The sequence below is a fragment of the Astatotilapia calliptera genome, chromosome 14 (assembly GCF_964374335.1).
Source record: "Astatotilapia calliptera chromosome 14, fAstCal68.1, whole genome shotgun sequence".
NCBI classification, from domain to species: domain Eukaryota; kingdom Metazoa; phylum Chordata; class Actinopteri; order Cichliformes; family Cichlidae; genus Astatotilapia; species Astatotilapia calliptera.
This window is the reverse complement of record NC_137435.1, coordinates 20,790,853-20,813,487: the sequence shown is the minus strand read 5'-3', so window position 1 is coordinate 20,813,487 and position 22,635 is coordinate 20,790,853. Positions and strand designations below refer to the sequence as shown.

The following is a 22,635-nucleotide window of genomic DNA, read 5'->3' as shown; positions in this document are numbered from 1 at the left end:
TCAGCAGTGTCCTGACAGTTTATTCTTCCATGAAATTTGTGCATATATGTGGTATTTTGGTGCCAAGCACAGAACGCATGGTACACAGGTGGGAAGACAGGAAGAAAATAGGTAGGGGGTTGTTCAAATAAGGCAGTGCAAAGCTAGTTATTGGCATTCTGGCAGAAAACGTCTATTTTTGCATAGAAAATAGGAATATCAAACCTATGTGTGTTGTTGGCACCACTCTGATGATACTTTGCCAATGAATGTCTATAAAGAACGAAATCCAAAATGTAATTTGCAACGGATATGTATGGACTACAAAAATAACATTTATTGTGGACCTTGCTGAAAAAGTCTTTGCAGGAGCAAAGATTAGATCCTAGAATAGATGTTTGAAATAGGCTCTCAAAGAGCGTCATAAGAGACTATAACACTCTTAAACAAGGATTTGCAGTACTATCTAAAACTATCTGGTAATAAGGTGTAAAGAAGAGGGTAATAATTACTAAATTAACAACCAACTTATACATTGTATCACCAATGGTTAGTAAGGTAATACTAATTGAAGCTTTATTTGGGTAGCAACTTTTTAATAACGTGGAAACAGACATACAGCTGGCTAAGCACATTAATACGAGTATAGTTACATACTGGTAACAATATAATAATCTCTAGGTAATAAAACAGCAACATCTCTGTATTGGGATTTTCATTACCTGTAGTAACCTCAAGTTAATTGTGTATTGATTGATGTTTTAACATATTTGGACATTATTAGGATGTTATGAAGTTGGAATAATGTTATGTCCACCAGCTTTCTTTACTGCTTGAAGGTAACAGTGTAAATATTATGTATTAATTCTTCTTGGTTTTTTTATTGTAAATGTTTTATTTACATGCGTTATTTATTTATTTATTTATTTATTGTTAATATGTGTTTTTGTATTTAATTTTATTTCCAGCTATGTTGCTTTTAAGGTGCTTTACAGTTGGGATGGACTGGATTGGATGATGCTGTGGCTTATCACCTGGAAACATGCGTGTTATGGCTATTTTATATTACAGCACTAGGAAGTAAACAGCTATACAGGCAATCATAGCTCAAAAAAAATTAATGGTGGGCCAATACAAAATGCTTTGGTTACATAAACACACTCTCATTAAGCCATAAGACCTATGATTGTAACCAAAAATACATTCTTTAAAAAGCACACACTTTAGCATCCTGACTATATGGAAGTTCAGTTTAGCTGCCACTGTAAACACTACTATAATGAACATATTATTATCATTATTATTATTACTAGTGTATAATGATGTCGTCCTTACTTAAAAGTAATCAGGACAAATAATCAAGTGTTGCTTTTCTCATTGACTTTGTTTTTATTACATAAGCTTAGTCCTTTGTTTTAGGTTACAAGACTAATTATAAGCACAAAATGATGACCATATGTAGGGCTTGACAGATGTGCTGTCCTAGCAGTTTTGCTAGTTTGTGCCTCTGCGAGTGCAAAACCATCTAAGTTTTCTTTATGTGGAAAATCCAGAAAAATAATGGGCAACACTGATTTGGCCTGCTTGTTTCCTGTGTAGACTGCACGGGAGAGAAGGGAGTCCTCACAGGCAAAACACATCCAGGTGTAACAATGGATGCCCCAAGTGTGAACGAGGAGGGGATGTTTAACACTTGCAAATGAGATTCCACCAGATGTCGTGGGTTTAAATCTAGCTTAGGATGTTGGCCACATGTCCTCCGATGCTTTCTTTTCCAGCATTTCTTGTATCAGTCCACTGAGACTAGATCAAGAAGGGAAAATATATTCAAAAAGAAACTCAAAACATCAAGCCACTGAGTGTGCAGGCAGTCTGGGGGAAAAAGAGGTTTCACAGTTAAATCATTCAGCCACACAAGTAGTGATGGTACATAAAGTAAATAATAAAGAAAATGAATATTAACAACCTTTAAAAATACATTTTTAACAAACCCTCATTCATATGCAAACCTTTCTCTGAATGTCTTTCCTTTCTGATTTTCTATCATTCAGGCACACAGATGTGAGACATGAGGATCTAAGGTTGTTTATGGACCTTTCCTGTACTGTTTCTATTATACCCTACAGCACCTTGTACAATTCCTTTGAAAGGTCCAGTACAAACTTATTAATATTTATGTGGGTGTTTTTCAGATGCACACAATGCGTGGATTTCTTTATCTACTAATATGACTTGGTGTTGCATTTGTAAGAGGATTTTCAAGGCTCTCTAGTCAAGGCTAAAAGTCTCTATAAAGAAATGTTAGCATTACTATCTTTTTTTTTATAAGGTATCAGGCTTGCACTGACTCTGTGGTATATCTTCTAACCTATTAAAATTATAATTAGATTTTTTCCCTACTTTTCAAGGTTTAGATTTAACAAGCACTAGAAAGAAACACTCACTGCGGCTATGCTGATAATTTCGCGACCTGCCCAGGACACCACGATAAAAGTTCCTGCTCTTTGTATTTCTTCTTCTTCTTAATTCCATCGTGCTGACACATATCTGTGTGCACACTTTTGTTTTACTTTACTTTGTGTGAACATTAACTTGAGAACATGACAAGAATTCAACATGTACACTAAGTCTGGCCCCTGTAGAGAAGATGGTCTGATTAAATTTGGAGTGCCTTGCTGAATTGATTTACATATTAATAAATGTAAAAATAATTTTCCTGAAAGCACTAGGACTATTCAGTGTAAGATACAGTTTAGCTTAATACTTTCCCAAGAATGTTGACATGAGTATCTGCTTTGATTAATGAATTCAGCAACACAACTTATTACATTTATTATACAGTATCCTGGTAATTGTGATGGGGTGTTGTCATCTTAAATGCCTCTTGTTTTATTCATACTCCTTTCAGGAAAACTTTTGAACATGTACACATGCAAAAGTGACCGTTTATAAATAATTAATTCTTCGTGATGATAATGACTCTTAGGATGGTTTTGATTTTGTTTTGTATTGCGTTGTTCTACTCTGCTGATTTCCCGTTTTAATCACATTCGCTTCCTGCTGTAAAACTCCAAGAGTGAAACATGAATCCCAGTTTAATATTGGGTGCTTTCTCAAAAGGAGACTCCAGGTTCTACATTTTCTAGAGCCTCTCATAACATACAGGATGACATCTTTTTACCCCCTCTTTTGGCCCTTTGTTCCCTTCTGTAAATCTAGTAGTACGGATATATTTTTCTTTAACCTTCATTAAACTTCATCCATTGTAAGTCTTTATGCCTTATGAATAAAGACAAAAAAATATGGAATGGACAGGAAATAGAGTTAACAGGTGGTGATGAGAGTAAAGGAGAAGGGGGAGACAAGGATGTTGAAGAGCTGATCTGGCGATGGCTGCCTGCCAAGAACTACGGAGCAGAGAACTGAGAAATGGAGTAGATCAGGGGAGCAGAATGGAGTTGTAGAGATCAGACTGGGTATTACATATGAGAGGGAAAACAGAGCAGGGGAGAGATGGAGAGATGTGTGGCCTGAAAGTTGGGACAGTGCAGTATGAGGGAGAAAAGCAGTGGTGACTGAGGTGAATAGATGAAGGGAGGAGATAATGGGTGAGGAGGGAGAGGAGAAAAGCAGACAGATATATAGCATGGTAACAGGAAGCAATAAGTGGGATGGAGAAACGCACAGCACTTCACTTTTTGCAAATGGTCACCTCCCTTTTGAAGGTTGTAATGCTCTAGTATAATACAGTGTGTTAGTGTATTAGTCCCCATGTTGGATTAATCCATCTGTCAGCATATGCAAAAAATAATGTGAATAAATATGGATAAATTTGATTAGAATTTCCTACCAAAGCTTTGCTGATTTTTCATTTCGGACATCACAAACACTATAATTTAATACATGAAGCATTCCTCTACTCAGAAGTGCTTCTTTGTGAAGATTTAAACACTGATGAGTGTTGATCTGAAGGCATCTGAAATTTCTTTTTCTCCCTTTGCTTTTTCCTCTGAACTCAGCTGACAGGAGAATCGAATCGTGAATCTGTCTGAAACAAAACCCTGGTCCCAACAGCAATCGTTGACATTCAATGTGAGCTCTAACATACCGCACTCCTGAATTTCATGCAATTGCTTTAATTAGTGTAATAGTATAGTAGTACTATTGCTTTTTGCTCAGTGAAAAGCTGGGTTAAGCTCCAGCCCCCCTCGGTGACCCTGAATTATTGGATAAGTGAATAAAAAATTGATTGGTTGAATAAACAGGTAGTAGTATTATATTCTCAGCCCAGAAATGAGAGCGAGTGACAAGAGAAGGACAGCTGCTGCTGCATTAAACAGCACACACACAAACACACAGACTCGCACAAACACTGTTTACACTGCCCAGCAGGTCTCTTGCATATATGTCAAAGTACTATAGCTCCCTCCACCTGTTATGATTACGTGTGAATGGAGAATAACAGAAAGCTCCATCTAAGACTGAATAAAATAACGCTGTACTGTCAAAAATGAGGGGTCTGTATGTAAAGGATATAACTCTAATCCCCCCTTTATTTTACTTTTAATCTAACAGAATATTTCCTAATTATCTCATATTTTCAATCAGTAGATGTTCATTTTGTAAATGATATTACTAAATAGATTTAAATCACAATATGCCATCATATGTGCAGGTGTGCAGCATGCCCTAAAAATGTTAGTTTTAGTTTTTTAAGGTTCATTTTAGTTTTAGTTAACAACTACAGCTACAACAAAAAAATCAAATACTCAGAGTGGCCAGTCTGGAGAAGGTCATCCATTTTTGTTTAATTTTATTAGAAAATATCCACACACCATAAAAATTACATGTACAAAACTATAAGATTTGAAATTGCTTTATGTACACATACAAAAGATAAAGCCCAAAGAAAAAAGTAAGAGGAATACAGGAAGGGGAAAAGTGAAGACAATGTGTTTTTATTTTTTTGGGTGGGGCGTGGGATGTGTTGCTTCTGGAATAGGTCAAAAGTTTTGAGGTTCTCCATCTAGTTCCTGGTCTTCTACCGATCTGCAGGGAGCTGTAATCATGACGATAATCATTATGGAATGGCTGGGAGTGCAATTCCATGCACAGATATGAATAATGCATATCCGTGATGCCGTATATATCACATATCCCTTTTTCACAAACCAGAGTCAAAGCACGAAAATGGTAAGGAGATGCTAGTAACAAGCACCTGGAATATTCTGATGATTAATATAAAGGGATATCTGCCAGACACATGAAGATTGAACTCCTCACAGATAGAACATTAGGTGAGATGTGGCCTGTTATCGCTCATGCCGTGTGCACGTAAATGCACTCCACTGTGGTAATAATGAAAGAGATAATGGAGATGTGCAAGGCCTAGATGACAACAGCTGAGCTATTAGCAATGTAAGTTGTGCAGTAATATACAGTCATACAGCATTTTTCTTCACATTAAACTATTCTGATTTGTAGTGCAGAACTCTTTTAGAACTCTTGTAAACTTATTCTGTGATGAAGGTTAAGGTTGATGATGTTTCGGATAAAAATCTTGGATGATATCAATAATGACTCATGATTTGGAACCCTGCTACTTGGCTTGTTTTCTCTTAACCATTAATTTGTCTTTCTGGACTTCAGACATGCGGCTTTCCTTCTGGTCACTGGGTCTGAAAGACAAAAAGAGAAAGAAATTAGTTTGGAATATAGACCCAGAATTGTTTTAAAATTTCAAATATACGAGGGTTTAAAATGACTTGTCCTACTTATTTCCTCACCACAAGACACGCTTTGTTACCACCTGATATGCACAGCAGCCATACTTTTAGCCTAAAGCTAAAGGAAATGTGCCTTTTATCTGAATAACAGCTGTTCTTATTGTGTCAGGGGCAACATATCTGAAATGTGTTTTTGTTTGTGTATAAAAAGATTTTTTCTAAAAGGCCACAGGGATTTGACCACTTTTTATTTTTCATTTCTTCTGTCAGTTACATCTCTGCGGATTAGATCAAGCCAAATCCACAGACGATTACACTTCAAATTGAAGAGAGCTCTTAAAAGAGGTATTTCCTGTGCAGCCCCAGTGAGAACACATCTGCATCCCGCATGGGTTGGTTGTGCCTTGTTCCCATAAAAAGAGACAAACTAGCAACTAGGTTAGTGTTAATACAATCACCACAAACTAGACAGCTTTGTCACTTTCAGTGCTCTAGAGCACATGGAAAATCAAGTGTTTGACGTGATAACAATGATAAACCTCAACTTTGTGCAGTCAACTTATCACGTACAGCTGTTAAACCTGCAAAATAGTTATTTAATATTAATGTGCGTTTCAAAAGCCCCTAATCTGACAACAGCTACAAAATTACATAATGGGGCCTCATAATCCCCTGTTTAAACAGAATGAATATGTGCGCAATACAGTATTAAATGACTATAGATTTATTGAGAAAATGTGAACAAAGGCATCATACTCTTTGTAAAACTGGCCTCATTAGTACTGTAATGTTAGCATGCTAAAATGATTACAGTAGTGGTCACACTGTAAGTATTCCATGTGGGGGAACCTGGTGCTCATTGATTGGAGTGTAGGAAAGAGACGATTTAATGGTGATGCTTAAAAATAAATACATAAATAAATATGGAAAAGGGGTGACCGACTGGACCGGTGGTTGGTGTGTGTAACACATGGGTGACAATGCCACAAGCAACGAGCAACAGGTTAGACACCTAATAAGTTACTGTGCACACCAATAGGGCCATATTGTGCTCTTTGTGAACACCTGAAAGACTCACCCTCCAACACCATCCACACCTATCCTTCCTAAGACAAGCACAAGAAATCAATCTAACGATGGGAGTTTCTCTTCTGCCTGCATGAGCAAATTATTTTCTTCTAAAAGATAAATGCAAGGGTTCTAACTTAAAGTCTGTCTAGTTGATAGATGTGCAAATGCTTTTTATACCACCAAATTCCTGCCACAACAGCCTGGCAAATGTGCGTGTGCGTAGCCTCGGTGACACCTCCTGCTGCAGGAACAACTGCAAAGATGTGTTTTAATCATTTTGCAGGTATTCATAAGCCCGGTTGCCCCGATAACTCCCCATCAACGTCTTTATCAGGTGTATAACAGTTTTCTAGTATGTAACATTAGATTTTCAAACATGGGTGCTCGTTAGCATCACAGATGGTCTCTTGTTTTTTTTTTATTGTCACTCTGCATTCAGACAAACACATTGCATGCATTATCCTGACTACTGTGTTTAAATGCTTGAAATGAAAGTTGAATTATCAACTATAGGTGACGAAGTTAATTAATGTCACACTGTATTAAAATGTATTGAATTTCTAATTTCTGTGAGTATAGTCATAGAAAAGCAATTAATCTGCATTCGCTATACTTTATCTTACTCTATGTACTAGAGCAATTACAGCCATGCAGAATTTCATTTATCGGGAAGAAAAATGCAAAGCTGTAGCTAATTACATGGAAATTGATCAAGGTGTTTTATGTTTTGAGTTGCCATTTTGTAACCTTCTGAAAAGCACTAACATATTAGTTTGTTTCTGTCCCCGACCCACTCCCCCCAAATGCATCCTGAAGGTGCACCATACATCAAACAGAGCTGTGGCCTGCTGATGAAATACAGGTACAGCTTTTGTGCGTTACTAGAGGGCGGGAGGGAGAGAGAGAGAGAAGATTCTTTTTATACACAGGACATATATAATTATATGTTCTATATCAAGTAATCAAGTAATGCTGAGCAGCAAATTTGCAGCATTCAATTATCGTTTTCCTTTTTCCAGCTACTGCTATTATAGGGATTGTCTCTCTCTCACTCGTGCTCTCTCTCTCTCTCATGTGCATACACGTTCCTCTGATGAAACACAGTTGACTTTTACAAGTCCGTGTATCACTAAATGTCAGCCAGTTTCACTTGCTATCATGTTTGATTTTTAACATGGCTATAAATATAATCACTGCTCCCACATGCGAATCACAGGCTCTCAGTGCCAATTAACGATTATTCGGCTGTCCTGAGTGCAGCGTTGTGCTGTATACGGCAGATAAAAACAAAACAAAAAAATGCCCACTGCCAACAAATCCATCCAGCAGATTTAAATAGTGTTGTCGATAAATGGTGAAACTCTGCCACGATTGCTGAGCGCTACAGTAATATTTATAAGCGGGGACCAGGTGAAGGTAAAATTACTGCTTTGCTTATTTTTAGCTCTGAAATTCATATTCCAAAAATCACTTGGTTTGATGTGATTGTGGTGGTAGGCTGTCGACACAAATTGACAGCAATGCTTTTAAATGGCTGATTATGCTACTGACCTTCACAAACTGACACTGGAGCATTTAGAGCAATCTCTTTTGCATAACAAATCCTGCTGGTGCTCAGATGTTGCATGAAAAAACCCCACACAAAACAAGAAAAACAATGGCTTTTAACATTCTGCAGCCCAGTCCTAAAAATGATTTTAGTACTGAACGTGGCCCAGAAAGATTAATTTTGTTATCTGAGGAATAGTTTACTACTCACAGACCTTGCTCCCAGGAATACAACAGGCTAAAATGCAAAAGTTTTGAACTGAATGACACATGCACCAGTTAGCTGCGATATTAAAATGAACACAGGACCTCTGGGTATGTCCCGTGGTGTCTCATAGAGTGCTGGCAGTAGATCTTTCAGGTTCTGTGAGTTTGAAGGTGGGGCCATGGATTAGGCTTGTTCTGTCTAGCACATCTGGCATATGCTTAGAGCGGGCTCCTATTTTAAGCCATTTCTGAACAGGAACATTGTCCTGCACGTGTCATGGAATTATTGGTAAAAAAAAAAAACTGAATAGTTGTTATATTCAATGAAGGACCTCTTCTTGGCATCACCTTAATATATTTGTAAATGTAAAAATTTCATTTTCTATACTATTAAAAACTTGCAACTCTTTTGGTTTAATTGACGAAGAGATGGTCTAGGAAACTGCAGGGCACGGCATGTAAAACCAGAGGTCAGGATGATACGGGCAACTGGCCAAACGGGCAGTTAGCCAAGCTAAGAGAAATGATGAACCAACCAATGCTGACGCTGGCCTGACAGCAGCCACTAGTGGGAATATGTATTTAGGTGGTCAGCTATATTCAAATGTTCTCATGAATGAAATGTCTGGTGAATGCCCTGAATTATTAAACTTATCTATTTTTTCAGAATTTGGTACAAATGTTGACTTAGACTCAAGAAAGAAATAATTAGGCGCTGTCAGTTAAAGATCAAGGTCAACGTGACACATCTGTCTCGTTCTTGCAAATCTCTCAGGAACACAGAGAGGAAATGTTATCACATCTGGCACATTTACCTTCACTTTGACTCACGGGTGAACAGATCAGAATTGGGAAGTCAGAGTGAGAAAACACATTTTAATGATTTTTCATTTTCTATTCGAAAAGGACAAAGACCAAGTCAACACTCTAATTTTCTGCAAGAACACATTTGTTTACCATTATTTGTTGGGAACAGAGGGGGTGGATTGTGACCATAAGTCAAAGCTGTTCAGATGTTTGGTGTCAACTCATTGCATTTTGCTTTAATTTATGTATATCAGTCTGGACAGATGTAAGCTGCAGCTTGACTGGTTGGTGGTGGCATCAGGGAGTAAGTAAGCAGAGAGCAAACTTATTTAGCCTCTGAAGTCTCATCGGACAATACACATCTTTTTTTCATCATTCACTTCTTCATCTAAACATATTCACCAGCTCTGCTAGCAATCTGTGGAGGTCTGGTGTACTTCACTGGGACATATAATTCGATATCTGTATCTTTCTAAGCATGTCTGTCTAACCACCTTAGGTGAATATTAGTAAAAAGACAAATCATCCAAGTTCACAAAAGCTGACTGGTGATTTTCCCTCGGATAACGCACTGTAAATGACTGATGTGCTAAAGTAGAACATTAGTCATCTGTAGTTTCTTTTAACTCTGTGTTGTTAATTACTTTCACCTCTGTGTAATTCCCCTCCTGTCATTCCCTCATCAGCCCTCAGTGTATAAGTAGTCCTGTCTCCCTCTTTGTCTGTCTATGGCAGTTTTTTTTTAATATCTGCTTGTTACCCTTTAGAGTTTGTTTATTAGACTTTTTTTTTTAGCCATTTATTCTTGATTTTTGTTGAACCTTTGTATTGTGCATCTGGGTCCTTGCCTCTACACTCCACACACTGTGGCACAATGAGCTTCTGAAAGGAAAAGTGCTGAAGCCAATCTTTCATCCCAATTTATTGACACAGACCTGTGATGTTGCATGTTCTTTCAAAATGTTTATTTTTTTTCCATTTTGGTTACAGTTTTGTCAGATAAGCCCAACTGCTTACTCTCTATTTAACTTCCTGAAAAGAGCTATACTTCTTTCCAGAGCTTTAATCCTTCTATTTCGAAAGAGCTCGTGAATTATGACCAATATGGATTTAGGCATTAAAAATGCTCAAGATTTAAAATTTCTAACCACATTAAACACTTAAATTATTATTAGTTTTACAGTTTAAAATTACAGTTTATCAAATATTATAATTTGTGGAAAGACATCTGATAACACCACTCTCACTTTTGGGATCCTTCAAATATATTCTAGAGCTACTCCAATTCATTGTCACCTGACTGCAGCAGTACTGCCCTTCTCATTATTTAGCACTTCAAATGCAATAAATAATCTCATAAGAATCCAGCGTTTTATATTTTTAATAAAAAAGTGCCATTGTAAAACTCTTGGCTCACAGAACTTAATTATCAAGCTTTCATCCAAGTCCTTGTAAGTGATGAACCTTGGTGACAACCAAAGGTTGATAGGGAAAAATGTGTATTGCTGGAAAGCTGACTTTAGGTGCAAAGAGGTGTGAGAAGATGCACCAAAAATCTATCTAGGGACTGTTTGCAGTCAAATAGGCTTGTTCCATTCACACTACAGGCGACCAAAGCAATCTGGGAGTGACCAAAACAATAATTTGCAAATTACTCCTTCTACAACTTCTTGATGCCACCAACTAGGTTGCTGGCTATCTATTAGTTGGGTGACTGAGGTCAGGGAATATGCATTTTCCTCTAGCTGCTGGAGGTTGCCAAGGGGCTGTTGACCAAGCTCTGGAGATGTGTGATTGGGGGAAAAGTTATAAGATATATATTTAATTTTTTGGAGTATGACGTTAAAACCCTTGGTACTTATTAACTGTTTATGTATCTCTCCACTTCCACATGCCTTGATTTTACATATTTGATAGCAATGTGAACCATTCACCTAAAATATATTTTAAAAAAGGGGGGGAATTCATTGTATTAGATTATTCTGTTATTATATGTTACCTTATATATATGTAATCAAAGTAGTTGAATTAGAATACTGCTGTAGATCATATTATACCCTTTAATATAGAGTGTGTGAGCTGTATGTAGTTTAGTTCTCGTTATACTTTTGAGTTAAAAGAACATATTCACTTATTAGTTTATTAGACAAGTGTGCATCACTCTGTATCCTTGATCTGCTGTGAATGTGTTACATGCTTAATTGTTGAATCATGAAGAGAAGATTGTAAGCAGGAGACTCTGTGTCTAAGACAGGGGAGATAGACAGACCACATTCCATACCCCAACCTTACAGAAAGCAGAGAAACAACTGCCGAGGTCATAACTTAGGCGCTGTAACAGAGAAAGAATGTGATGTTTTGGCTTTTACGACTAGATGGGGGCCACTAGAGACTATAAAAAGCTGAGCAACCCGTCACCATTTTGAGACTTGCTGTGACCCTCTTCAGGCATGTCTCCCCATCATGATGGTTCTTATGCTCTTAAGTGTTGAATTGTATGGAAATAAATGATTGTTGATTGAGCATAAATACACCGAGTATTGTCCTTCCTTCAGCCCAAAGATTCAAAGAATTGGGAGATTTCAACAACTTGGTGCCGTGACCCGGATCTTTGGTGTGCTGAGGAGGGGCAGATTTGGCCTTTGGTGAGATCGTGAGGCGAGGTGAACAGAGGACCGGTCCAAATATAAAAAGGTAAGCACAGCCTGTTGTATTATAAATACCAAATGTGCATATTGGGCTTTCCAAATCTGTTCAGTGAGTCACATGTATTTTCACAGTAAATTTGTCGGTGTCTGGTTTTTGGCGCAAGATACTAACAACATAAGTTGAGGCTGAATCCCAGTGTGTTAAATAAACTGCTTCTACCGAGAAACTAATAAGACACTACGTTGAGCTAGTTGCAGTAAACTGCTTCTACCGAGAAACTAATAAGATACTACGTTGAGCTAGTTGCAGCCACTTTACCTTCCACATTTAATTTTGTCTAATACTGGCTTCTGTAGCAATAATACATTAGAATTTCTTCTGAAGACGCGGCCATTAGTTCAGTACATTGAAGTCGAGGTTTGAAGTTTGTTTATGGTGTCGGTTACGTCCTGGCTCTTGCCGGCTATGAAATAGAAGTTGATTTAAGGAAAAGCAGATGCTGGCTCACGGTGCAGTTGAACGCTGGCAACGCGAGAGCGAAACACAAACTATATTTTGCCCAACACAAAAATATCTCCTCATGGTGCACTTGTGACAGAAAAAACACTGTCCCAATTAAAACTAGGAAAAATAAAGATGAGTGTTTTCTCGGGGGGGAAAACACCTATAATATGCCTCGTACGTTAGTGAAAATGCATGTTATAACATCACACAAAGAATGAAACATGCTCAGAATGTACTCGTTAAAATAGATGCACATATCCACTGCATGTGACATGACATTTCCATAGGAATATCTCGTCTTGCTGAATGTGTGTCCACGTGTTCACACATTTGTTCATCTGTGCACATCATCTGCCTTGCAACAAGATCTTTCATTTGCCATCTAGAAGAGGCATCATACAATAAACACGCTTAAAAATAAACATGCATTGTGTGTTTGCATTGTCATCTGTGATTCATACTATCATTTTTTTTCTTTCTGAGTAACCAAAGACACCCTTATAGCACAATACAGCTGTATCTCAATAGACACTGCATAATCCTCCACACATCCCACTTGCTGTTCTCCTGTCTTCTGTGTATTCTTTCTCCTTTCGTTCTCCTCCTATTTCACTCCTGCCCATCGCCGTCACGTCCTCTCTTCTCTCCTCTTCTTTTTCAAACTGTTTTTCTCCTTTCTGCTCTACAAAATCTTCATTTACGTAGCTTCTTATCATCCTCAGATTCTCCTTCTCATTTCACTCTTCTACCTAACAGTCCAGTTCAACAAGCCTTACTGGCAGGATAAAATCGTGCCTGAAGCACTTGTGTATACCAGAACACCACATTAGCCTATAGTGGAAAAGCATGCATGGATATTTTGAATTATCTCACGGAGCCCGCATTTCCTGCTGGTGTTAGCATTTCTTTCCTACATTTTCACATTATTCTCCCTCTGGTACATGTGAGCTTCTCTCACTGTTAGGACATGCTCTTGTAGGATTCTCTACTTATATCATTATGGATCAGACACCACAGTAGTACACACACACACACACACACAGACACACACTCCATGCTCACAGCGTAGACATTTTGTGTATTAATTTTGTGTATTTTCCTTTTCTAATATCTTGAACAGCTGTTTTTAGATATGTAAGTGTAACTGACAGAGACCTCATTCACTTGTACAAATAAATCAAATATAATAATTTTGATGATGATGATTTTCTACCATTTTTGACATGCTTAAACTGATCAATATGCCTTTTTTTCACATAGAGATTATAATTAATGCACAAAAATAGGATCTTAGCATGCTATAATGACCTGAGCTTAACTTTAAACATAAAATAATGTCTTTCATTTGCAGAAACCGTCATTCACTTTAACAACTTACAGAATGGAAGGTAAAAAAAATGGCCATCGTTTTTATTAGTGAAGATAATGTTTTTTTCTTTGTTTCTTCCCCCAGCTGAACGATCTTGTCGTGGAAGGGATAAGCACTATATTCATGTAGGATGATAAACCAAACTGAGGTCATTAACATTAAACGTTTTTTCTCATGTGAACCCCTGTCACATGAGAAAAAACAATGTCATAAATCAGTTTGACACGTCAGTTAACGAATTACATAAATTTGTTATCAATCATGTTGCATTATGTAACAATGCAAAAGACCAACCAATGCACTTTTGAGATAATGCTGTGCAGTCTGAAGAGGTCATTACAAAAATCAATCACTTTGTGTTTAATAACAGCGTGCTAATTGTTAATTATTATGATCAGAGCTGAGTTTGCTAGTGTCAGTGTTGCTAGTGTGCAACATTTGGCTTTTCACAAAAGCCGGAATGACATCAATACCCTTTATGTCATTGCAACAATTACAATGGAATGAATCAATTTCTGTAGTTCATCACACACTAACAAGTTGGCAAAGATTTAATGTGAATGTACAAAATTAAAAAAGCTTCAGCCAAAGGCGCTAAAGGCTAGTTGGAAGATAAAAGAAGAGAAATGTTCGCTTATCAGTTTTGTCTTGTTTCTCTCTCTCTCTCTCTGCGGACAATCATCAGCATCAATAGTCAGAGGAGATGCTTACGGGTGTAAACAATTTGTGATATCTAAACCACTTCTGCAATCACACTTTCACATAGAAAGTGAGTTCACATAGATGCACACAGACAATTACTACGGTCATAGGTATATAAAAACTGTTAACTGTGATTGAAGTACTCTTAACAGCCACTTTGGTTCTTGTGTTTGTGTGCCAGACCAAGAACACTGACTGATTGATTCATTGCTGGTGCCATTACTGAATGAACAATGAAGGTGTCTGTGTCACTTTGTAATTGAAATGCAAATTTAAGCTGGAGACACCATCATTACTGGTTGTCCCTGCAACATCTCATAACCATCACTTACCAGAAGAAAATAACATCTTTGTTGTGCTGCCCAGTCAAAACACAGCAGAAATCACACATTTCCTGTTACATTTCCTTTAACGTTATATACAGGAGTAATTACATGTCTGTAACATTTTAAAAATTTCTCTTGTTTTTATTTTACTTACTGAATCCTGTGTTCAAACTGCAACTACATTTAGTTTCTGATGTAAATAAACTTAAACTGGACTAAGTAATTACTGTAGGAACCCCCCCCCCCCCCCAAAAAAAAGCACAAGCACGTTCTTAGAAAACCATAGAAAAAACGTCAACACTTTCTCATATTCTTAATTTATTCTTAACTTTCCTATTGTTTCTATTGTTCGCATCTTATTCCCCAACTCATATCAGATCCCTTGTTACCTCATTTTAAAAGAAAAAGCTACTTATTGTTACTTATAATAGGAAAAAAGTCTTATTTTGATTAAGCTGGCAAGTCTATGGATGGTCATTTAACATTTTATGTGTATTTATTGCACTGTTTCCCCACAATCAAGCCAATTTCTCTCCATTTTTTATGATATTTATGATATCAAGAGCTATCCCTCACAGTGAGCTAATTTCCCTACATAAACACCACTGCAAAAGCAACTAATCAGATTGTGCTCTGCACAGAACTGCTGTTAAAGAAAATTATTGTTTGTTAAACGCAAAGGTAAATGCTCTCAAATTATGAGAGGAAATAATTCTGTTTGTATTTCATGGCAATTACACCACGGCCTTAAATTGCCTATTTTTTTTGTGTAAACACAATAATTGGATCAGTTAAATTAAGTCTAGTTGATAAAATGCTCTTTGTAGAATTATGAATCTCTTATAAGCAAGTTATTAAAGCAGTGTTTCCATCTGTGGCAAACAGAGAACAGTACATCTACTATTTGATTAAAATTCATTTGAAACAGTGTGGGTGCCATTGACACTACATGGCAGGGGGATAGCCAAATTATGTGGAGAAAGATATACTTTCAATGAGCTAAAGCTGCATGACCATTCTAATCTCTGCTGTTTTTCATTTAAAGCCATTTAAGATAAAAGGGGCACTTTCTTTGTGCCTTTTTATCTTTTGTAGATTTCTGTCAAATAAAGATCAACATCGCTTTATGAAGTCTGGAACAAGATTTCTAAAACGACAACAACAAACAAATATTGTTGTGATTACCTCTAATAAGAGGATAAATTCAATCTATAAGTGAAGATCTCTTTTTAGGCTGAGCGCTGGATAAGTTCTGAAGCTTCAGACATCAGCTTCTGTGCTGACTAAGCAGATATTATTGACCCCCCTATCCTCCCATACAGGCAAAGACCATCCCCGGGGCTGTGCTGTTCACTCATAACCATATCCTCCTGCAGCATATTATATTCTCCACCAGTATTCAATCACAGGCTCAGGCGGGAAGGGAAAAAGTGATCTGATGGACAGAGGGAGTGATATGTATGAGATAAGGAGTGACTCAGACAGTAAAAGACCAAGAGACAAACAGGATGGGGAAGCATTTCCTGTCGCCTGTTGTGATATTGCCATAGGAGAGTATTAGGAAAGCAGATCGTTTAGCTAGGATAGCTCTCTAATTGTCTAGGTGACAGCAATTAGATAGGCACTCATTAAAGCATTGCCCTCATTAGGTTACAGACTACTCACTACAGGAGGAGACACTGTAGAATCTAAGTGTGTCTTAAACTCAGGGGCAGGACTGTGGATGGCCAAGGTGACTACTGGTGGCCTACCATATGTCACGCTAATTAATGAGCCTGGATCTTTGGGCTCAAGAACTTCTCATTTGGCTCCCACTTTGGCTAGGTTAATAAGCTAATTAGCAGATTACTCACCTGTTTAAGGGGGCGAGGAAAGATGTAAGGGAGGTTGGTAAGGGTTCATCAGGTCCTCACCTGTCCAGTGGAAAGCAGAAGACATAGAGGCCAGAGCTGCAGAATACACACACTAGACCCAAACCAGTCCTTGGTAATCTGGTACAGTTTAATCAGTATCAGAACTCTGATCACTGTACAGTTCTAGTTAAGGTCCTGTTGGGTCCAGGTTTTTCAATTCAGTTCAAGTTTTACTATGTACTGTTTTTTCCAAGGGTAACATTTTTATTAAAAAAAATCAGGGTCTGGTGAGTTAATGTCCATCTCCAGTTCAGCCCAGGAACAGTTTTGCTTGGTTCAATTTAATTGAATTATTTTATTCCACAGGGATAAACACTGGCGAGCGCCTTGAGCCAAGAAAGCTGTATATGTTCATGCCCAAAACAGACCCCTCCAGAAGCTTTTTTAAACTCTTTTTTTACCTGTTTATGCAGTCTATTGCATTGTATTCCTAGGCTGAATGTGATTGTCTATGCATTCATCTTGCTTGCTCACTGTTCGGCCTTTTCTGTCCATGCATGTCGAAGTCTTTGTCCATTCTTATGTTGAAACATATCCATATGCCCCTTTATACGTCTCCGCTTCAACACTGGTGCAGAGGCTATAAAGTAAAAACAAATCTCCTTCATGAAAACTGATTGGTATGTCACACTGCCAGCCAGATCTTGCACCAGCTGGCCAATCAGCAACCAAGCAGACACCAGGCCTTGACACAGTTGTCCAATCCAGAAATGAGAACCAGGAGAAGCACTCGAATGTAAACTGAAGACTACAGGTCTATAACCCTGTGATATTCATGGCGACAAATTAATGGGTACAGTGAACAGGAGATACAGGAACATAAGCTATAGGGCCTTTATTCTTCAGGTGGTTTCACCAGCTTTTCCCAGTGGGCAGCATCCAGTCTTCACACAACAACATCAGGGCTCTAAGAGAAAAGAAGATTGAAAACAAGGTTTGAAAATAGAACCGTGGGTATACAGTGTTAAGATTTGGAAAAAGCAAATTACTATCAGAACAAGAGCAGGTATAAAAATGGGTATCTAGAACCAGCAGATCTTTTTTTTTTTTTAGCTGCCTTAACTTAAAAGTTTAAGAAAAAAAAACTACTGATAAAAATTTCTGACAGTACCTCCTAGGGTAAAACACACATAAACTACTTTTATAGGTAGTGAAGGTTCAAATGTTATGTTGTTGCTGTCTTTGTTTTAAAATCACACCTGGCTTAGAGCCAGACATTTGAAAAGGACAAGGCTCCAAATCATGTTTGGATCAGTTTAGTGTTTCTAAAGGTTAAAGGATGCAATGTCTTCATATCAAAATGGCCCTTAAGAACAAATATGTACACATTAGTATTAAAAGCGTGTAGCTTGTGTTCTTTTGTATCTTAAGGTGCAACTGCTATTTGTCGAGAGATATAATAAATGCCCACGTAAGGAGGGTTTGCTGACAAGAAAAAGCAAAGATGAGCAATAGCTGGGAGAGTGATGAGGTTGTACTTGTTGTGGCAGTATGTTGCTGCAGGTGTTATTTGTAATGTGTCTGTTTGTCGGGAGAGCATTTCTTAACTGTATCTGTCAGCAAGAATATTTCATAACAGCATTTATGTACAGCCAGTGCTTATTGTGTCGGTTTAATAATGAAGAACAGTCTTTTTAATGCCTCGGACTGTATTCATCCATCACAACCACTGCATATCTCCACAGTTTTCTCCTCCATCATTCTGCACTCCACTCACCTCTTCTCCTCCATCACTCTTTGAGAGGAAAAGGTAGTATATGATGATCATAAAACAGTATGAGGGGTGAAACACAACCAGACAGACAGAGGTGTTATAAATTTAAAACAGAAAAGAAAGGAGACGTAATAATGGATAGAAGCAGTTTCAGCAAAACAGCAGCCAGGAGAAACAAGATGAAAGGAATGTCGGGAAGAAAGGAAGAAGGGAGCATAAAGTAAGAAAGACAACTACTTATTTATCCTGAGAATCACTCTATAGTTATACAGTACAATGCAAAAGTCTTAAGCCACCCATTATTTCTTTATATTTTGCTTCCAAGTACCCAGACTTTCTTGTAATTTTTGAATGTGGTCTTGAGCAATAATTCTCCAGGCTTTCTGGAGGCGATTCAAACTTTTTCTTTGAACATTGCCCTTTTTCCCTCTCATTTTCAGTCCAGTGCCTATATTTTACCATTTTCAGAGGACTTAACACTGACCTATAAAACATTCAAACATAAAAAGGCATCTAACTAAAGGGATGAACCGGTGTTGTGTCTACACATAACAGAAAACTTAGCAAAGTGAAAACTGGTGGAATTGGTGGAACCTATAAAAAATGCCAAAGATTGCACATGTTGACATGCATAAAATAGTATTTTTGTGCTAACAAGATGATTATGTACAGCAGATTAACAGCATCTAGAAGTCATATCTTTATGAAAAAGAAAATCCAACAATGATCCAACACACGCCCTGATAAAATGCATCTTGCTATGTAGCTGATCCATCTACTATGAAGCCTCTTAGAAATGGTCTCAGTGGACGGGTGATTGTCACGAAGCCATACTTACGGAAGAGAAGCAAAGAGAAAAGGCTTAAGTATGCCAAATTATACACCAAAACCAGGAAAAACACAAAAATCTTTCCAAATGTTCCCTGTTTACGCCAAACAACTACTGTTGTACTGCTGTCTGGGTAGAGACCATCAGCCATATCGTTCTGCAAATCTTGATTCTGTAGAAGACTGCCTATAGTTCTTAACTGCTGACAGGATGAGAAATTGTCTTCTTTTGGCGTTCTCTTTCTGGGACAGCCACTTTGCATCCTGTCTCTGAAATCACCAGTTCTATGGAACTTGCCCTTCAATTGGGGGATTTACCTAGGGCTCACTCCAAATAAAGCTGCAACTTGGTTTTGTGGAACATTAGCTTGAAGTTTTACAGTTGACCTATAGCATGGGCCCTATCCAGATTAGTCAAATATAGTATGCTTGGAGCAGATTCCATACTGTTGTAGCAGGGTCCATGCTCACAAGTGCTGGTAATCAGACACCAATAAGCCATCTGGGGCACCAGAAGCTCAAGACAAGAGTCAGTAGCAGAATACACTGTTTGGCATTGTCAGAGAAGATCTGGCAAGTTTTCATGGGTGCAACACACAAACTCAACTCTCCTGATCAACCCGCAAATGCATTTTCCTTACAAATGTCCCATCATTTAGGGGAAATACACAGGCTTTCAAGTGATTAAGATTAATGCCAAGAACGGTTGTTACAACAAATAATTTCCTTACTTTTCATAAAATAAGGGAAGTAAAGTTCATTAAATAATAAGGGATGACTCAAGATTTGTGCACATTCCCATAGCTGTCAACAATTAACCGATTATAACTAATAATTTCTCAGAATTGTTGAAATAGAATAAAAAAACGAAACAACCAAAAATGTGGTATAACTTTACTCAACAAGATTTTTCAAGTAACTGGCAAGTTTGTCCAGTAGCCAGAAATGTAGAGCATTTTCAGTTTACTTCCACACAGGTCTTTGAAAAGCAGCAGAATTTCAAAAATGATAAACAGTAAACAAAACGTGCTTACTTTAAAAATGATAATTAAGTAAAACACTATTTAAATTAAATGTGCCCTAATCGTCAGGGGCACATTTATTCGCACTAATCAGTCATCTAAGGGACTAACTATAGGTAACTATAGGTATTTTTATGATTTTAAGATGCTATTTTCAGTCATTATAATACAGCAGAGGCAGGAATTTCAAGGATACATCTCTCAAATGTCAGTACTCAAAATCACTAGATAATGAAACACAATTGTGGTTGCTGTTATTTAGCTGCAGTTGCTAAAGGGTCAGATTGCAGCATGCTGCAAAGACGTGAGGCTGCAGTAGGGAAAGACAAGTTAGGAATAATGACACAGGTAAGAGAAATGAAGAAACTGCTTGCTACAGGAGAAAACAAAAACCAGGGAGTGCTAAAATTTAAAGTGGCAGTCATTACTCTGTGTGTTGTAGTGGCGCAATCTCTTTGAGAGGCTGAGAGACCTTCAGATGTTAAAGTCCCTCCATTCCACACTACGAGGCCGCCTGTCGTCTGCTGCTGGAGGCGTCCAAGAGTCAGACAGAGAGAGGGGGAGAGAAATGGAGAATGAAACGGAGCCAAAAACAGCGAATGAGTGAAAGGACACAGAGAGAAAGAGGAAGCAGAGGAAAAACACTGATATAGATACAGCTAAACAGCAAAAGAAATAAAAAAAAAAAATCTATTCAGTGGAGAGAGAGAGAACAAGCAACAATGTCAGGGCAGTTGGAAAATGGGTAAAGAAGATGAGAGAAAAGCATGTGGGAGCACTTGTGAACAGCGGGAGGGGAAGAGGCCTGGCCGATTCCAAGAGATGTATTCAGAGAGACAGACGGCAGTGAAGAATGAGGCCGGGCATATGGGATGACAGTGAAAGGAGTGATGATAGATTAAAATACACAGAGGACAGACAGGCTACAGGGTCATGGATGGGCCACGGGGAGAACACACACTTGCACTTCACACAGACTCGCACATCCTTGCGCTGTGCTTAAGTATTTTTCTATCCTGACTAACCTTGTGGGAACATATGTACTGGCTCAAGGCAGATAAACCTTGTACATAACCACACACAAATGCAGGCACAAACCTGCAGGGATTTAGTGACTGACCCTGAGCTTACATACACAAATTTTTTCCATCTCTTGTAAGGACACTGCACACTGCATTTGTTACCTGATGTCTTGTCCTTAAATTAACCTAAATGTTCAGTCTTAACCTCATAAAAGAAATGGTTTATCTGTTTTTTCCCCCCAACAATGTGTGCGTCTTTATGTGTTTGTGCTCTAACACACACACACATTCAGTGTTTGTTTGCCTGTTATTGAACTAATAATGCGTTGCTTGACATAATCATAATATGTTTGTGTCAAGCATATAATTACTACTAATCCAGATAGAAAATTCCCCACTTAGTATTCAGGTTAAAGAGCTGCTTCTAATCCTGAACCCACATGCTGCATCCTTGTACCATAGAGCTAAAAAGCAAGGTGACAACTTGACTGCTAAAATGATCTCTGATGTGCATTTCTTCATTGATTCATTTTCAAATTCTGTGATAGTTTTACATTTTTCAAGTTGAAAGTGCCTATATTTTATTAATTTATGGAGTATTTATATACTGAACATTTCTATGAGAATATTGTTTATTGTTTTAATGTTCAAAAACCACGTTTATCTCGTAAGTGCATCTTTCCATTTAATGCCTCCCAACCAGAAAAGCCCATTTGGTTAGCTTTATTAACAGTTGTCACAGATAGTAGTAGCTTTGTTATGTTTAAAAGTGTGTCTTTTTTAGTCCAACACTGAACATTTTGTCTTTGTGCCATAATCGTGGGACTTCTCATCCATTTAATAAATAAATAAAATACTGCATTCAATTCCTATGAATATATAAGAGCAAATAGTCTTAAAGAATTAAACTACCATGAAGAAACATGTTTATTTTTTTTTCACAACTGCGGGCATTTAATGGGGTTTTCCTGTGTATCTGTCAGTTGCTCTGTTCCTCAGGCGCTCTGACTCACTGTGGCTCTCTGATCAGATCAATGTTGCCTTTCTCTGCAATGCAGCAACCAGTGAAACACATCACAGACACAGTTACACCCTGAGAAACTCCAACAGCCTTTGTACAAACACATGGGTATTATCCCTCACTGTAGGTTTCCCTCAAAGTGCCAACGATCCTGGAATCAAAGGAAGGAAACAAAGAACATAAAAGGCCAACTGTAACTTTTTCCTCCTGGGTAAAATGTCAAAATA

The 22,635-nt window shown here is 37.8% G+C and overlaps 1 protein-coding gene across 5 annotated transcripts in view; it reads right to left on the bottom strand.

Annotated features, from left to right (window-relative positions):
* Positions 1-4,754: 4,754 nt before the first annotated feature.
* LOC113036260 (leucine-rich repeat and fibronectin type III domain-containing protein 1-like protein) overlaps positions 4,755-22,635 on the bottom strand; it is a 199,619-nt gene continuing 181,738 nt past the window's right edge. The window contains exons 10-12 of one of the 5 annotated variants that reach the window (XM_080288731.1): positions 20,794-20,889; positions 16,742-17,708; positions 4,755-5,657 (exon numbers count right to left, since the gene is read on the bottom strand). In XM_080288731.1, the coding sequence (XP_080144857.1) occupies positions 20,840-20,889 (50 nt within the window). In that variant the 3' untranslated portion in view covers positions 4,755-5,657; positions 16,742-17,708; positions 20,794-20,839. Of the gene's footprint in view, positions 5,658-16,741; positions 17,709-19,137; positions 20,893-22,635 lie in introns of those variants that run through there. The other 4 variants (XM_080288728.1, XM_080288732.1, XM_026192475.2 and 1 more) reach the window with 4 other exon arrangements.